At 40.6% G+C, this 15,051-nt stretch overlaps 1 protein-coding gene across 1 annotated transcript in view; it reads right to left on the bottom strand.

Annotated features, from left to right (window-relative positions):
- Positions 1–15,051, bottom strand: part of OCA2 (OCA2 melanosomal transmembrane protein) — a 400,590-nt gene that overhangs the window by 265,358 nt on the left and 120,181 nt on the right. The window contains exons 7-9 of the mRNA XM_019529440.1: positions 12,598–12,755; positions 12,283–12,365; positions 11,748–11,901 (exon numbers count right to left, since the gene is read on the bottom strand). Of these exons, the coding sequence (XP_019384985.1) occupies positions 11,748–11,901; positions 12,283–12,365; positions 12,598–12,755 (395 nt within the window). The remainder of the gene's footprint in view (positions 1–11,747; positions 11,902–12,282; positions 12,366–12,597; positions 12,756–15,051) is intronic.

Raw genomic sequence — 15,051 nt, 5'->3', positions numbered from 1 at the left:
ACATAAACTAGTCTGAAAATGGCTGAAACTGGCTTGAGATAAACCTGGTTGAATGTAGTATCAGACTTAACTGATTTGGGTCAAACTTGTATATGCAATGTTTGTGCCAGACCCATTCCTGGTTTAATTTAAACCCAGATGCTTTGCAGCCCTTCATGGGGCTGTCTGCTCCAGAGAGCTGGGCTGGCCCTTCCCCAGTGCTCCCTGGCTGGAGTTCCAGTACCGACTGCAGGCACAGCATTCTGTGCCTGGCTACTCTGCCGCCCCCCTTCCCTGCTTAAGTAGAGATTTCCCCTCCTCCCTCCCCCCTTCCACAACATGGACCATAGGCAGCATGTGGCATACTAGCTAATGCTGAGAGGTGTCTGTGTGAGGCACAGAGGACAAAGGCAGACAGGACAATGTCTTCTCAGGGCTTTTTGGAGCTAATCTGCAGGGAGCTGGTAATGTCCTTTGATTCTTTCTTTGGAAAAAGTTCCTTAAGAAGAGCTGGAACTAGTGAGAGAGGCTTTTGTTTTGCTTAGTGAGGTGCTAAATGCTCTGTTATCAACTCCCTGCTGGGCTGATCAGGAGAAGCAAGGGGGAGAACCGCTCCCTAATCAGAGGTTCTGCCAGGGCCTAGCCATGCCCTCCCTCAGCTTAGCCCTGATGAAGGGAAAGGAGGGCTGCTCTAGCACTCCCCGGCTTCTAGCCTGAGCCACTGCAAGCATGTGCCTGCATTTCTTCAGTCCATGTGGTTACAAACTAGTTCAGCCTAGCCAGGTTAAACTAACCTGCAAAGATTGAATCAATCCAGACTCAGGCTCTTTGAGCGTCTGTCCCTAGCCTTGGAGTGCAGAAACTACTCAATTACTCAAGTCTGCTGGAGTGCAGAAATTAACATGCTCCAGCAGCCTCCAGCATCACATGTAGCAGAGTCCCTGCCCTGAAAAATGGTGGTGAGATGCTTTAAGCTAAAGCTCATCAAATTACAGCATTTGAGGGGCAGATTTGGCAGCTTCCTAGCCACAAGCCCTCACAAGTCAAAGCGATGCACAGTTAGAGAAGGTATTAACCCTTAATGTGTGACTGCTCACAGCACATTCTTATTTTAAAACCGGACAATATTCCATGGTTTTTGTGCGCAAACTGTAACGCTCGTCAAATGAGCTTTAGTTCAAAGCACCCCGCTGCCAATTTTTGAGCACGGGGACACTGATACATATGATGATCAGGCACTTTTAATTAACACGGCTTGCTAATTAAAGCATCAGCCCACCCTACCCTACCCCAATCTCCTGGAGCACATCTATAAATGCCCAAGATCTTACACTGAAAGAGGATGAGTTGTACAGGTGCTCTCTACTCCATTTCCTGAGAAGACTAATTAATACCTCTTCTTCCATAATGCCATAAAAATGGGAACCAGAGAAGAACACTCCATTCCCACTAAGCCCAGAAGAAAAAAAAAGCTATAGGGAGTTTCTGTTTTGTCCTCTCCCACAGTTATGATTTCTCCTCTGTCTCAGACACAGTTGCTTCCAATTTTCTTCCAGGGTATTCTGGGAGTACTTTGATCCACACTCCACTGTGTCTACTTGTTTTAAAATCAAAACATAAACCTGCGATAGAGAAGAGGGAGGGTTAGAAATTATGCTGAATGCATTGATCCTTGATCTCTAGTCCTGTCAAGCACTGGAAAAAACCTTATCCAGGATGAACAGATTTTTATTCAGCCTACTTAAATCACTTAATATTATATTTAGAATAATAAGCAAATTTGAGTTTTGCCTCAATATATGCATCCCTCTGTGATGCATATTAATATAAATGTGCATATTAACAGAAAAAACATAAACTGGACTGTGTGAACATATATAGTAACAGTAAATGTCTTACTTTGCTAACATAAATGCCAGCTTAAAAAAACACTAGACTCAGGAAATCTAGAATGATAAGAAAGATAAACAGTCGGTATAAACCACATATTATATATAAACCATTTACATTCTGGACTCTAAATTCTACTGGTTGAATCCTACATAAAATAATTCTAGTTTGCATTGAACAAATTAGGTTTAAGAGATGTTTAGTCATGATTAAACAAGTTAATAACCTGGTTGTTATATGGCAATAAACTATAACTTTCTTGTTTCCATTAGGCTAATAAAATTGAGATCATATGTGCTAGGGCTTTTAAGATCCCACGTTGCACCTGTATTTTAAGAAGATAATCCAATCACGTATATGCTAACCAAGATCCCAGATTATTAAAATATCATTTGAAAAGTCCTGGCAGGATTTTTTTCTTAGGGTAGCTTGTGAGGCATGATATGAAACTGAATGATTCAATATACAGAGTCCTATGGAGATTCCCAAAGGATTATGAATATCTGCTTGAATCATTATTCTGCCATTGGATATGCTATAGGTATCACAGATCAAATGATATTCTTTTGTATAATGAAATGACTGCTGTTCTGCCTTTTATTTCTGGTTAGATAAAATCCTTTGAAAAACAGTTTAACAGGGCAATTACTTTCATGTCTGTTTCCACTAATATATTATTTAAGTACCATAAACAGTTAAATGATGGTTAACACTCCATTAGATTTTAATTTCCTATGCCAAAAAGCCCCATTAAAAATAAAATACTGGACAAGGATGCACAACTAATTATTCATCCATATTAATAATCTCCCCCCTGTATTAAATATATCAATTATACACATCAATTATACAAATATATCAATTATAGACATTCCTGCAGATCTGTAACCAAATATTTGCCCATTTAATGTAATAGAGGGTATGCAGGGACTGGGTTTCTGAAATGTATTCCTCTAGATTTGCAGTTCACATACACACTATAAGTTACTACATAACTTTTATGAAGAGATCAGAAATTGCACCTTATAAACTAACCAAAGTGTGTGTGTGTGTGTGTGTGTGGTGGTGGTGGTAGTAGTAGTAGTAGATGCGTCTGAGGAAGCTTCAGTCAAGAATGCTTGTGCCCCACACACACACACAAAGCTATATGTGCTTTTGTATGTATATTATATATATACATACACACATACTTCAGTTAGTCTATGAGGAAGACTAACCTTCAACTTGATTTCAGACATAGATCTATATGTCTCTGAAATGTGAAATTTGCTGAGATAGCACATCCATATCACTACAGAAATCCTTCTCTTAGCCGTCTCAGAAGAAAGACCAAAGAGTGAAAAGCCATGAAAGCTTTGCTACCTTCTCTAACTCCTGCAGGTTGTCAATTTCTTTGAAGCATTACTAGGGAAGTGTAGAAAAGGGTTACAGTACTGTTGCATGGTCTGTTACTAAATAGAGCACTTGAAGATTTCCAGCTCTCCCCAGTTCCCAATGACCTCATCCTCTCCCACTCCTCTAGCTAATAATCCATGCTCATCTCCTTTGATCTGTACACTGCTTTGGACACAGCCAGTCACCCCCCCCCCCCCCCCCATTTTTTGAAATCTTGTTCTCTCTTGATTTCCATGACTGTCCTCTCCTGGCCCTCCTCCTCCCTCTCCAATTAGTCCTTCAGTATCCTTCACCATCACCTTCCAACTTCCTTCCACAGTGCTCTGTCCCTGATTGTCTTTTCTTCTCACTCAGCCCTTCATCTCCCTGTTTCAAATGCAAATTCAATAGTAATGTACATGGGGATAATTCACAATCTAGCTCTGTACTCCAGGCCTGAATCCTTTCTGTCTAAACTGATCTCAATCCAACTCTCCAACATTTCCTGCAGATGTCCAATCATCAGATCAAGCTAAAAATGACTAAAACAAAACTCTATCCCATAAAACCTCTCTCAATACCTAAAGAAGGGTACTTGCACCCAAAAGCTTTCAAAGAACATTTTTTCCAACTACTCAGTTGGTCTAATAAAATATATCACATCTACCCAAAGAATCTTGCCTTCTCAATGCCTCTATTCTTGATCAGAATGGAAAACAACATCAGAATCCTGGCCATGCTGGCTTGTAATCCAGGTATCATCTTAAATTTAGACCTCCCTCTAGCTCCTAATTTCTACTCTATGTCCATGTCTTTCTGGACTTTTTTCTGTATAACACTGATAATACATATCCTTCCCCATCCATTCACCTAGCTAAAAGGCTCATCCACATTCTTCCCTTTTTCTATAATCTGCTTGTCTTCAATTTTAAAGCCTCTCCCTACCTTACCTGTCGCCTGTCACTCCACTTCAAGGTAGTCCAGCAGTAGATCCAAGGGAGGTGAAGTAGTGCAGTTACATCCCCCTTCTGCTATGTAGCACTGGGCTCTTCCCCATGGACTGATGGGGAATACCTGGGGGACAAGCTGGAAGTAGATGTAGGAGGAAGGAACCCACCTACAGCTGTGTCCCACCAAGCCTAGCACCCTCACACAGCCACTCTCTGCAGCTGGCACGGAGAGCCCTGTCTAGTGCAAGACTCTTGACCCAGCTGCATGAGGCACAGCCAGGGGCAAGATTCCCATGTGAGCTGAGTGTTTCTCATACCCCCGAGTCTTACGGATCACAGCAGCCATGACCTGCAAGGCTCAGGGGTTTCACACTGGGGAAGGTGCACCCTTAAGGCTGGGAGACCTGTCAGCCAGCAGAGTCCCAGCCACAAAAGAGACCCTGCTATACACACAAATTAAAGCTTGATAGCAACCAGCTATAAAGTTATTATACATTTTTGAGACCTAACTTTATAGCTGGTTGGAGCTTTTTATCATGTGACAGCTATTTTGCATGTAGCAGGTCTCCAGGTAATTGCTCAATTAACCAGTTAATTGCACAATACCAGTAATGTGTAGAGGGGGCTATAGTGGCAGAAACCATTTTTTATTTCAAGTTTGTACAGTGCTTAAAATAATTGAGGTCTCATTCCCAATTAAGGCCCCAAAATACTTGGGTAGCGCCAATAATATACAACATTAGTTCTATCAGTCCAAAAGCCTTGATGAACACCAAAACACTGGTAAAACGTTTTATTAAGAATTACAGATATTGATATATAAAAATAGATTTATTTTCAAGGTAACCAAACATTACCAAAGTATGAATATCAGTATATAAACCAAAGAATACAAATCTGTTTGACTACATAAACTTCCATACTTAATTCTATCAGTTGTCAGTTGAACACACAAATTCTCAAAGTTTGAAACATTTAGCATTTTCACTTAGAATAATTTTTTTAATTACTCTGTCGAAAGTGCTGTAATGGGCAATATGTTTAAAACCTTAACTCAAAAAAATGTTTGTCTCTCAGAATTTGTAGTGAGCTACATTTTCAGAGTGACTCTTTGCATCAAAATCAGCATCAATTCAATGCTCTAGGCATCTGCAACCAATTACAGATATCCTCACTCTCCAATGTCAAACATATTTCTCTCTCAATTCTTGTGTATTCCTCATTAATCACAGAGGGCAGAGACAAGAGGAAACAAGCATAGGTACCTGACACACATTTTTCTTTTTTAAAGCATACACTGGTTTGGATTCCCTACACAATTGAACCTGCCAAGAACCAAATGAAATACTTTATTGTTGTTCACAATTCTACTGTCATATAAGCTGTTTTTACTTTAATTCAACACATCATAAAAACAAGGTGTTCCTCATTCAATCAATAAAAATACCAACGTGTAAAATATAAAACCAGTAAGCTAAGATATTATTTGCAAAGGAAAAACCAGGGAGAAAGAAGTTAAGAGAAAAGCTACCTAAATATAATAAAAGCAATAGAAACCTCCCATACAAAAATATAACTGATCAATATCTGAGAAAAAAAAATCAATTAAAAAAAAATCCATGAAAGTTATTGAAAATTAGTCAGATGACTAAAGTAAAAAATGAAGGTGAGAGATGACCATGGAAACCAAACAGCTTTATCAGCAGTATACCAACTTACAAGGGGAAAGAAATTTTGTATGCTAGAAAAACAATGACAGATGTGGTAAATAAGGCAGAGCCCCCCCAAAAAACAAATCACTGGAAGGGGAAAAGAGTGTTCTTTTAAAGGCCAAAGAGAAGTTTGTCTCTTGCGATATGGAGGCTGCTTACCTGACTTGTGACTAATGAGTTCACCCCTGCTTTCATAGCAATTTAAAAATTAATAGTACTAAATGTCTAAGAAAATGACTATGCAATGGCTTAGGGCCTTGTTACACAGTAATTTTGGTTCCTGGAGCTCTTAACCCCTGGACTGTCTACACATTAATACCTGAAACAAGTTTAAGCAACTCAAAGTTACACCACTCCAGGGCAGGATTATCACAGATACAGATCAGAGAACTTCTGGGAATCTGTATGAGCTACCCAACTCATCACACTAAGGCGTAGCCACTCTAGGCTACACCTTAGTGTAAACACCCCACCGGTATGGGCACGTCCAGATGAGCCTGCACGTGCCTCTTGCAGCATCTCAAACCCCTTTGAGATGCTGCAAGAGGCATGTGCAGGGGAAAAATATGTTCCCTGCACTGCAAATTTGCAGCTGGGGAGCAAAATTAGCCCCCTGCATATCCAGGGGTCAAACAAAAACCCAGGGGAAAAAACAGAGGCAACCAGAGGCTCAGTCCTCCAGAGATGCTCTAGCAGGGTGCCAGAGCATCTCTGTGGTTGGCCCTTTCCATGGTCCTGAAGCATACTGCCTGCCTGTGCTGTATGGCAGTGGTGCAATCTTCAGGGACCTAGACCCAGATTTTGCCAGGTAAGCAGGGGTTTGAGGGGCTGGAGGAGGTAAGAGCAGACCTTCCCCAACTCCATGTTCATTCCCCCCATGCCATTCATTCTCCCCACACCCTGTTTGTTCTCCCCACTCTCAGTTCATTCCCGTAGCTCCTGGCTCATTTCCCCCACTCCCCGTTCATTTTATCCCACCCCTGGTTAGCTACCCCTGCCCCCCTGTTTGTTCCCCTAGCTCCCTGATGGCTCTCCCAGCCCCCTCCTTCTCCCCCCCACCACTGACAGTACCAGAAAATGAACAGGAGGCTGGAGACAGCCCTGGAGACATTCCCCTGCTGTCTCCAGCCTCCTGCTCCTTCCCCTGCTTGTCTCCAGCCTTGGGAGGGGACAGCAAGTGGAGAACTGAGGGAATGAACAGAAGGTGTGGAGAATGAACAAGAGATGGGGGAAACGAATGGGGGGCAGGGGAATGAAGAGGGGGAAGGGAATGAATGGTGGATGGGGGGAATGAATGGGGAGCAAGGGAACAAATTGGGAGCTGGGAGAACCAATGGAGGTGGGGATAATGAACCTCCTGTTCATTCTCCTATTCTCTCCAGCCTCCTGCTTGTTCTCCTGCTCATCTGCAGCCTCCAGAGGCTGGAGAAGAGCAGGGGAATAAGCAGGGGCTGGGAAACCAGCAGGGAGTAGGGAGCTGTCAGGACCCTTCAGGCAGGGTAGTCCATATGCTGGGGCGGGGCTCTGCTCTGTGGGGGGGAGGGGACCATTGGCGATGCATAGGGGGTGCACGTGCACTCCCCCCATCTCCAGTGGTGTCTGTAGGCTGTCAGTGATCACCACTGGCCACTGCTGTCACTGCGAGTGATGTCTGTGGGTGTTCACCACTCGCTACGCCTCCCCCCACTGCTGACAATGTGGCAACATCTGTGGGAGCTCCCTGCTTACCACTGCCACCACGCTTCTGCTGCTGCCAGCACTTCCATGCCCTGCCAGCTGCCATGCAGGGGACCCACCCCTTCTAAGCAGCTCCCATACCTACAGTCCCCCCACACCTACCCGCACAGTGACTCACATGCCCCCACATCCCTCCACACCCAACCACATCCCCCCACCCCCTTTCTACCCCCTCCTGCGAACCCCACATCCCCCCATCACATACCTACCATATGATAAGGAAACCCAAAGCAAACATTAAAACTTATAGATATTTAGGATTTATTTTATTATGATGCTAGAGACCCTGGTAGGCTTCCAAATTTCTTTAACATTGTAAATATAGCAATAAACCATTGCCCATCTGATGAATCCCCCTTTCTCTCTCTCTTTTGTTCTAATTGTGGAAGAACGTGGATTTGGGGGTATTTTAAAAAGTGAATTTGGGATGCTGCTTCAGCAGTCTAGCTGACACAAGAGGCTAGTGTCCCCAGATACCAATTGCCTGGGCCCCAGAAGCTCCTCAGGTCAAATAACCCTGAGCTGCTGGCCAGGGCAGGTTTTTGTACTGCTGGGGCCAGGACAGGGCAGCTTTTCACACTGCTGGGGACAGCACAGCTGCTCTAGCTCCCCCTGGCTGCAGATCAGGGAGGAGCCAGGCAGGGATATTTTACCCCAAGTGGCACAATTTGCTCCACAAAAAAGTGCATGTGCGCTGAGGCAAAAAGTCCCAGCTCAAATTTCCACCACTTCTATTTGAGCTGCTGCAAGTGCATGTGCTTGCATGTGTGGATGTGCCCTATGTGTGGATGGAGGGGAGGCGGAGGGGTAGGATTCCCACCTTTCGGCCCTCTAGGCCTTTGCTGCTAGCCTGAAGTGCAACTGCTCCAAACTCGAGCTAGCACTAACACCCATTAACATTTGTGTGGCTCTCCATGTAAGGTGTAATAAGGCCCTTAGTTCTTGCCTGAAGATCTCATAAGATACTGTGATTCCGATCGCTGTTTGGTATCAGCACTAGATAGAAATTTTGCTCGTAGGTAAATCCAAGTAACTCCCCTATGAACTGTTACAGCACAAGTGCAGAAGTGCAAAATTTCCCCAAGTATAAACGTGAATAATTCTGAATATCTTATTCCCTTAGTTCCACACTATAAAATCATCACTGCAAGTGAAATGACAATGAAGAAATAAACTGGTTTAGGCAAAATATAAACCAGGACAAATTTTTCCCCATCTCTACACCAAACTATGGCAAGTCCCTCTAACACAGAGGTTTAACAAATATGGTCACTGATCGTGGAGAGTCCCCATAGAATTCTACCATTGTTACTGAGCTGCTGCAGATAACAGGAGTTAGAAAAGCAGGGGTTCCTATCCTTTAAACCAGGCTCAAGCTTCATATAAGCATCTGAAATCTTTGGATCTTTCTCCAAATTTCTATCCAGGACAGAAAAACTGGAGCAAATCAAGGCAGTATTGGTTTCCTGCCCCAGATAGGAAATTACAGTATCCCATTTTTCCTTGAAAAAGTCAACTCAACATTTTTAGAAAGGTAAATCCAAACTATATATTTTATAAGTGAACCATGAATGAAATAATAGAAATTAAAGACATTCTACTGTCTAAAGAAAGAAATTAAATAAGAAAAACTAAAGGCAATTAATTTGGTAACATAAAAGAGAAGTATAAAAGGCAGAAAAATTAAGAGTAGCTTCAACATGGCAAAGCAATGAGTGAGATGGTCTCCATAGCACTACAAATTGATTTATTAGACAGTGACAGCTGGCAACAGAACAAACAGAAGTGTAGATATGTGGTAAATAAGACACACATCTATAAGGCACAGGACTGATACCACTTTTTAAAATATTGTATGTTAGTTAAACCCATTATTACCCATCCTAATTCCTTCATCAAAGTTCTGAAAGTGATTCACCAAGTGAACCAGAAAATCATCAGAATTTGTTTCAACTTTTATTGTTGCCAGCTCAGTGTCACATTTGCATTTCTGAAGATTTAACCCTTCTGAAAACTAAAATCCAAAATAAAATGTTGGCAGAAACATGATAAAGAATGGGGGAGCGGGTTCTATTTTTTGTTGTTTGGGTGGGAAGGGGTTTAAACCCACAGGAGTAATTCCTATCTATGAATCTGCAAAGCAGACTATCGAAACCAATTCCAGGATAGAATTTATCCCTTGATATTTAAAAAAAAAAAAAAACAATGGTTTATGTAACCCTTCTCTTAGAAACAGCTAAAGAGTTAATTTATTTCCAGGTTTTTCTTCCTAGGATTTACAGGTGCACTCACTGAATGTTCTTGTGAATTATGGAAGAGTGGTCTTCTATAAAATGCAAACACCCACCCAAACAAAAAAATCTGTCATGATATACATTCAGATGCTAGTCCTTTGCCATTGCCAATGAACTGTAGGGATTGTTTAGAATAAAAGCTGCATTAAAGTGCATTAAGATTTATTTTACCATTTTGCTGCCAACATATACATATTTAAATCAAAAGCCAAGCTCACCCCTCAACACTTATCATGTTAGCTTTTCACACATTTATGAAGTATCCAAAGCCTGCTTTAGCCTGATAAATAAATCACCATTCTGCAAAGCAAATAATCTGAATGTTTAAGCATCTGTTATGTGGCACTTGACTCTACTATTGAAATTTGATTGGAAAAGAGAAGTTGCTTAACAGTAACTGAAGTGCTTTGAGAGATGCTGCCCTTAAGAAAATTCCCACTGTTGACACCCGAAGTGGGAATGTTCACAAAGGCAACGTGTCTCATGTGCCTTGAGTACTAAAGTTCAACAGTGTTTTTGCCCTAACAATAGCCACACAGTGAGCATGCACCCTTCAACTTCCTTGCACTCTGTACTATGGACATAAAAGATGCTTCTTGCTCTCAGCCACAGAATCTCAGTGTGCCCAGGCCAGAAGAAAAGGCAGAATGAAAAATGTGCATAAAAACAGTACATTTCAAAGACCTCCAGTTATCAGGAACTTCTCTCTCACTGTCCCTTGAGTAGGTCTCCATATGACAAAATACTTGATGAATATGCATATGGAATTTCTTGCAGGTGTCTGGCATGGGAAAGAATCCCAGAGACAGGCTACCAAAGATATCTGGGCTCTGCTGGAACAAGCTGTAATCACCAAGTGGCCACTTCGGAGACTTCAGAGCATATCTTAACATGGCTCAGGGTCTAGTTAGATGGTCTTGAGGTGAAAAATCACTTTGCCTTTTGCTCTGTCAGCTAGCATAACATGCAGCAATGGGTAAAGCTTAGCCTTATGCAAGTAAAAGGACAAGGCCTCCCTAGCGCCTAAGTGTGTGTAGCAATGACTTCACTTTCAAAAAGTGCGTTCTGATGGATGAATTTGTTAACTTGGATGGAATTCCATAACAACCTTCAGGAAGAAATTAAGGTGACCCTACAAGGACAGTTTTTTCAAAATATAGCACTAGCAGAGCCTGGACCCCACCCAGGTATCTAGCCAAAGTAATAATCACCAAGAAATCAGCTTACATAAACCGAAGGAGAAAAAAAGCAGGTTGCCCTTGGTACAAATTGAAGGGCTATCAGTTCTGAAAGAACTAAGATAACATCACACTGAATGATCACATTTCTCACCAGAGGAAATGCTTTGCTTATATCCTTGAGGAGCCTGAGTACTGCCAGATGGAAGAATACCAATTAACTGTCTTTCAGTTTGTTTTGAGATATTCTAGAAATGGAACAGACAGTGATTTTCCCCTCTAAACTGAACGAGTTACTTGCTTAAACAGAGATTATCGACCAATGTTCAACCCCTAGCTGATCTCTTTTAGAAGCCAAGTTATAATCCTTCTAAAAATGGTTCTTTATAGGGAAAATGACCTAGAATGTTACAATACACTAGGTGAAGTTATTAGTAATGCAGCTGGGACTAGCTGATATTCATGTTGATCTCCTCAAACATACTTGGGAGTCTTGTTTGTGCCCTAAGTAACATATGATGGCACAGCAAGGATTCACACATGAAACTGGAAAGTATATTAATTGCCAAAAATGAAAGAGCTCTTTGCTTCAAATAAGGAAAAAAAAATAAGGAAAAAACCCCACTCACTTACCTCTAGTATGATCAGCACATAAACACCTGCTAAGATGATTGATGCAATTGTTACTTGTGTCTCTATATTTGCATGAAGATACTGATACTTCATAGACAGAGGAACAATTTCAGACTCCTTTAGGAAAGCCTGAATGTTTATGGAGATTGCCTTACTGTGGAAAGAAAGAAAAGTTCTGCTTCATTACAGCATGAAACAGCATTAGTTATAAAAGCAAAGATTAGAGAGAAACAGCTTTAAATGCTATAAAATTATTTCCTTATTAAATTTAAAAGTTGCAAGTAACTTTTAGGAATCTTTACTACCAAATCTGTAGAAAATATGTTTTGGAATGTAAAATGATCCAAAAAATAAATTAGCTTTCAAAACTTACTTTAAAAAATTAGTAAAGCTTATGCGGTAAGGCCAAACAGAAGACATCTAAGTAATGAAACTTTATAGTTTTTATTTCTAAAGTAAATAAAATACCTTTTTACAGTAATCAGGTCTAAAAGTTCATATGAAACATTTGTTCTTTTCTAATCTGAGAACCAACCTGTTTAGTATCTCAAAGGTTTTAGTTGTGGTAACTTGCTCGTTTCTTCTTGAAAGTAAAGGTAGAGTCCAGTTATACAAGACCTGCAAGGAAATTAAATTTGTATTAATAATTAGAGGTAATTGAAAATAGTTTATGGTACTGTTCACATATTTTACATAGCTTGTACATACTTGGGACCAAACAGTAGTGTGGATCCATTCACATATAACATTCACGTCAAAGGAAATTGAAGCAGAAATATATATGTCTGCATATGTGTGTGTGTGTACAAAAATCCACATTTTACAGAAAAAAAAAGGTTAAAACCATCACCTGCTGCTGCCATCTTCTCCTAGATCTAGGGTCTTCTATCTCTCCAATTTGCACTGTAATATATTCCTCTGTCCACCGATCAACCACATCTGCTACAAAAGGTCCTCCTAGTTCTAACTTAAGTAGGGCAGAGTCATGAACATCTGTTAGATTCAGAGCTGAAGGTAAGCCAGTTAAGGGTGAAACTGAGTGTAAATGATATAAGATTGCATGAATTCTGGAAATACAGTATATTTAACGTATGTACACAAAATATACCAGGCAGTCTCTCCAATGCAAAAGAAATCATTCACAGGATAAAAGACAAATAAAATAAAAATCCCTTTCTACAAAGTATACCCATTAGAGGTAGCAATTTTTTTAAAACTCTGTGCTGCTAAAAGAACCCTCCTGGTGTGGCTGAGAAAAGATGGAGGCGACTGTGTCACCACCTCCTCCCCACTTTAACTTTGAGGCTGTTTTGTTGCTGTAGACCTGTGCTAGTTGCAGAGGAAGTCAATCACGGAAGAAACTAAACAAGAATAACATTTCCATCAATTACAACCTTGACTGAGACATTTGAAATCCCTGTTGGCATCTTCAGCAGGAGGCAGTTTTGTTCACAAGTGCTGGCAAATGTTGATTTGGAAACCATGTGGATAGCTCAATAATGATTTATTCTCAGGGTACAGCAGAAGTCAAGAAAGAACCAGAAATGCTAGGATGCATAAAGAAAGGGATACAGACCCTAAAAACACCATGCTGAAGTAATTAATCCACAAAAATACCCAATTGTTTCACAATTTCAAGAACAAAATGTCAGCACTGAGGATCCAAAGAAAGGTTTAATATCAAGCACAGAACGACGTTCTATTGACATCATAGCTTTTAGACAGCTCTTTAATGCATAGTAAAGGAAGATCTTCACTTCTCACAGTTCATGGAACACTTTACAAAGGGGCAGAACATATTGCAATTTTTGTACAAGTTCATTGTACCTGGTATAAATGAATGTGAAAGATGTTTTGCTGCTGATAACACTGAAGGGTTTTAAATAGAGGAAGAAAAACCATGACCTAACTAAATTTGTAAAGCCTTGTTACTGCTATGTTAATATTTACAGTACAGCCCTTTATCCCACTTTTAATGAGCTCTAGTGAAATATCAAAGGTCACCCTGACGGACCATGCTCCAACTGAGTTCTAAGATAGGGTTTGGGGGAGAGGCGGGTTTCCTCGTCCTTTGGATAGCCAAAATTCCTACAGCTTTAAAAGAGGCAAAATGTCACACCTTCATTAGTACTTAGCAGAAAGCCTGAATGAGGCAGTGAACTACACTCAGGCTTAAAAAAAGATTTTAGCAGGTCACGGTGGCAATATACTGCCACTTTCAGAACGCATGCAATGCCCATGCTACAGCCTGTTTTCTGAAGAAAGTGCTGAATTCGTCAAAACAGTCAATCCAACACCATTTAGAAGCAAAGAATCCACTCCATTATTCCTTTTAACAGGATTAATTACATTAAAAACCCCAAAGAAATAATGAAAGAGGTCAGTAGATATTTCTTTAAACCCATGCCAAACAGGAAAATGTACATTCCCTCCCTATCAAACTTATTACTAATTCCTACCCTTGTCTTCAGTTTTCAAATATGGCTTGCCATCACATTTTTCAAACCCCAGCATAGTTGTACAAGTCTGTGCTGATACCATATCAACAGCTTTAACAAGAGGCATTAATTGTTATCTTTCAAAAAGCTTGCTGACCTCTATTCATTAACCCAATGACTCAGGGCACCTATGACAGCTTGAATGCCATTATGAGTGCAGCCAATAATTTATATTTCCAAAAAAATTCAGGTGAGCATAATTATGGCAGCTTCCTTTTACACAAAACTGTTAAAATAAATCCTGTAATTACATAGATGACACATTCAAAAGCCATTACAAAGAAGGCTCAAAATTAAAGGAAAAAGGAAACCTTTTTTAAAAGTTAAACACAGTAGTGCCTTCATACAAAACAGATTTTGAAAATGCACAGATATTTTTCTCCCATTTTTCCATGTACATGTATAGCATCATCAGAAAGAATGCTAGCAAAAGTCATCACAAATTAAACTTTAGAATTTAGACTTGTGGCAGATGAGGCGCTTAAAACTAAAATCCCATCAGATTTAACTCCCTCTAAACAGAACTAAGGGAACCTGTTGTCATTCTACTTCTGTTGTATCAGAGCACAGCATATCCTTTATAAAAAGTAGACCCTAGTCTTCTCAAAACACCTTTGCTGTGAAAAACTTGAGCTGTGTTTCTCTGAATAAATGTAATTATTTTCCTATCAAGGGATTTAATTTTTTTTTTCATCATTCCTCAGAATTCAGCCTGGAAGTCATGAACATTCCTGCCCAACACACATACTACTAAGACATTTAGGGTTTGATCCTGCAAGATGCTAAACTCTTCCATCCTGATCCAG

The sequence above is a fragment of the Crocodylus porosus genome, unplaced genomic scaffold (assembly GCF_001723895.1).
Source record: "Crocodylus porosus isolate Cpor-Errol unplaced genomic scaffold, CroPor_comp1, whole genome shotgun sequence".
NCBI lineage: Eukaryota > Metazoa > Chordata > Crocodylia > Crocodylidae > Crocodylus > Crocodylus porosus.
Note: the sequence above shows the minus strand (reverse complement) of the source record. Positions and strands in the feature narration are given on the sequence as shown.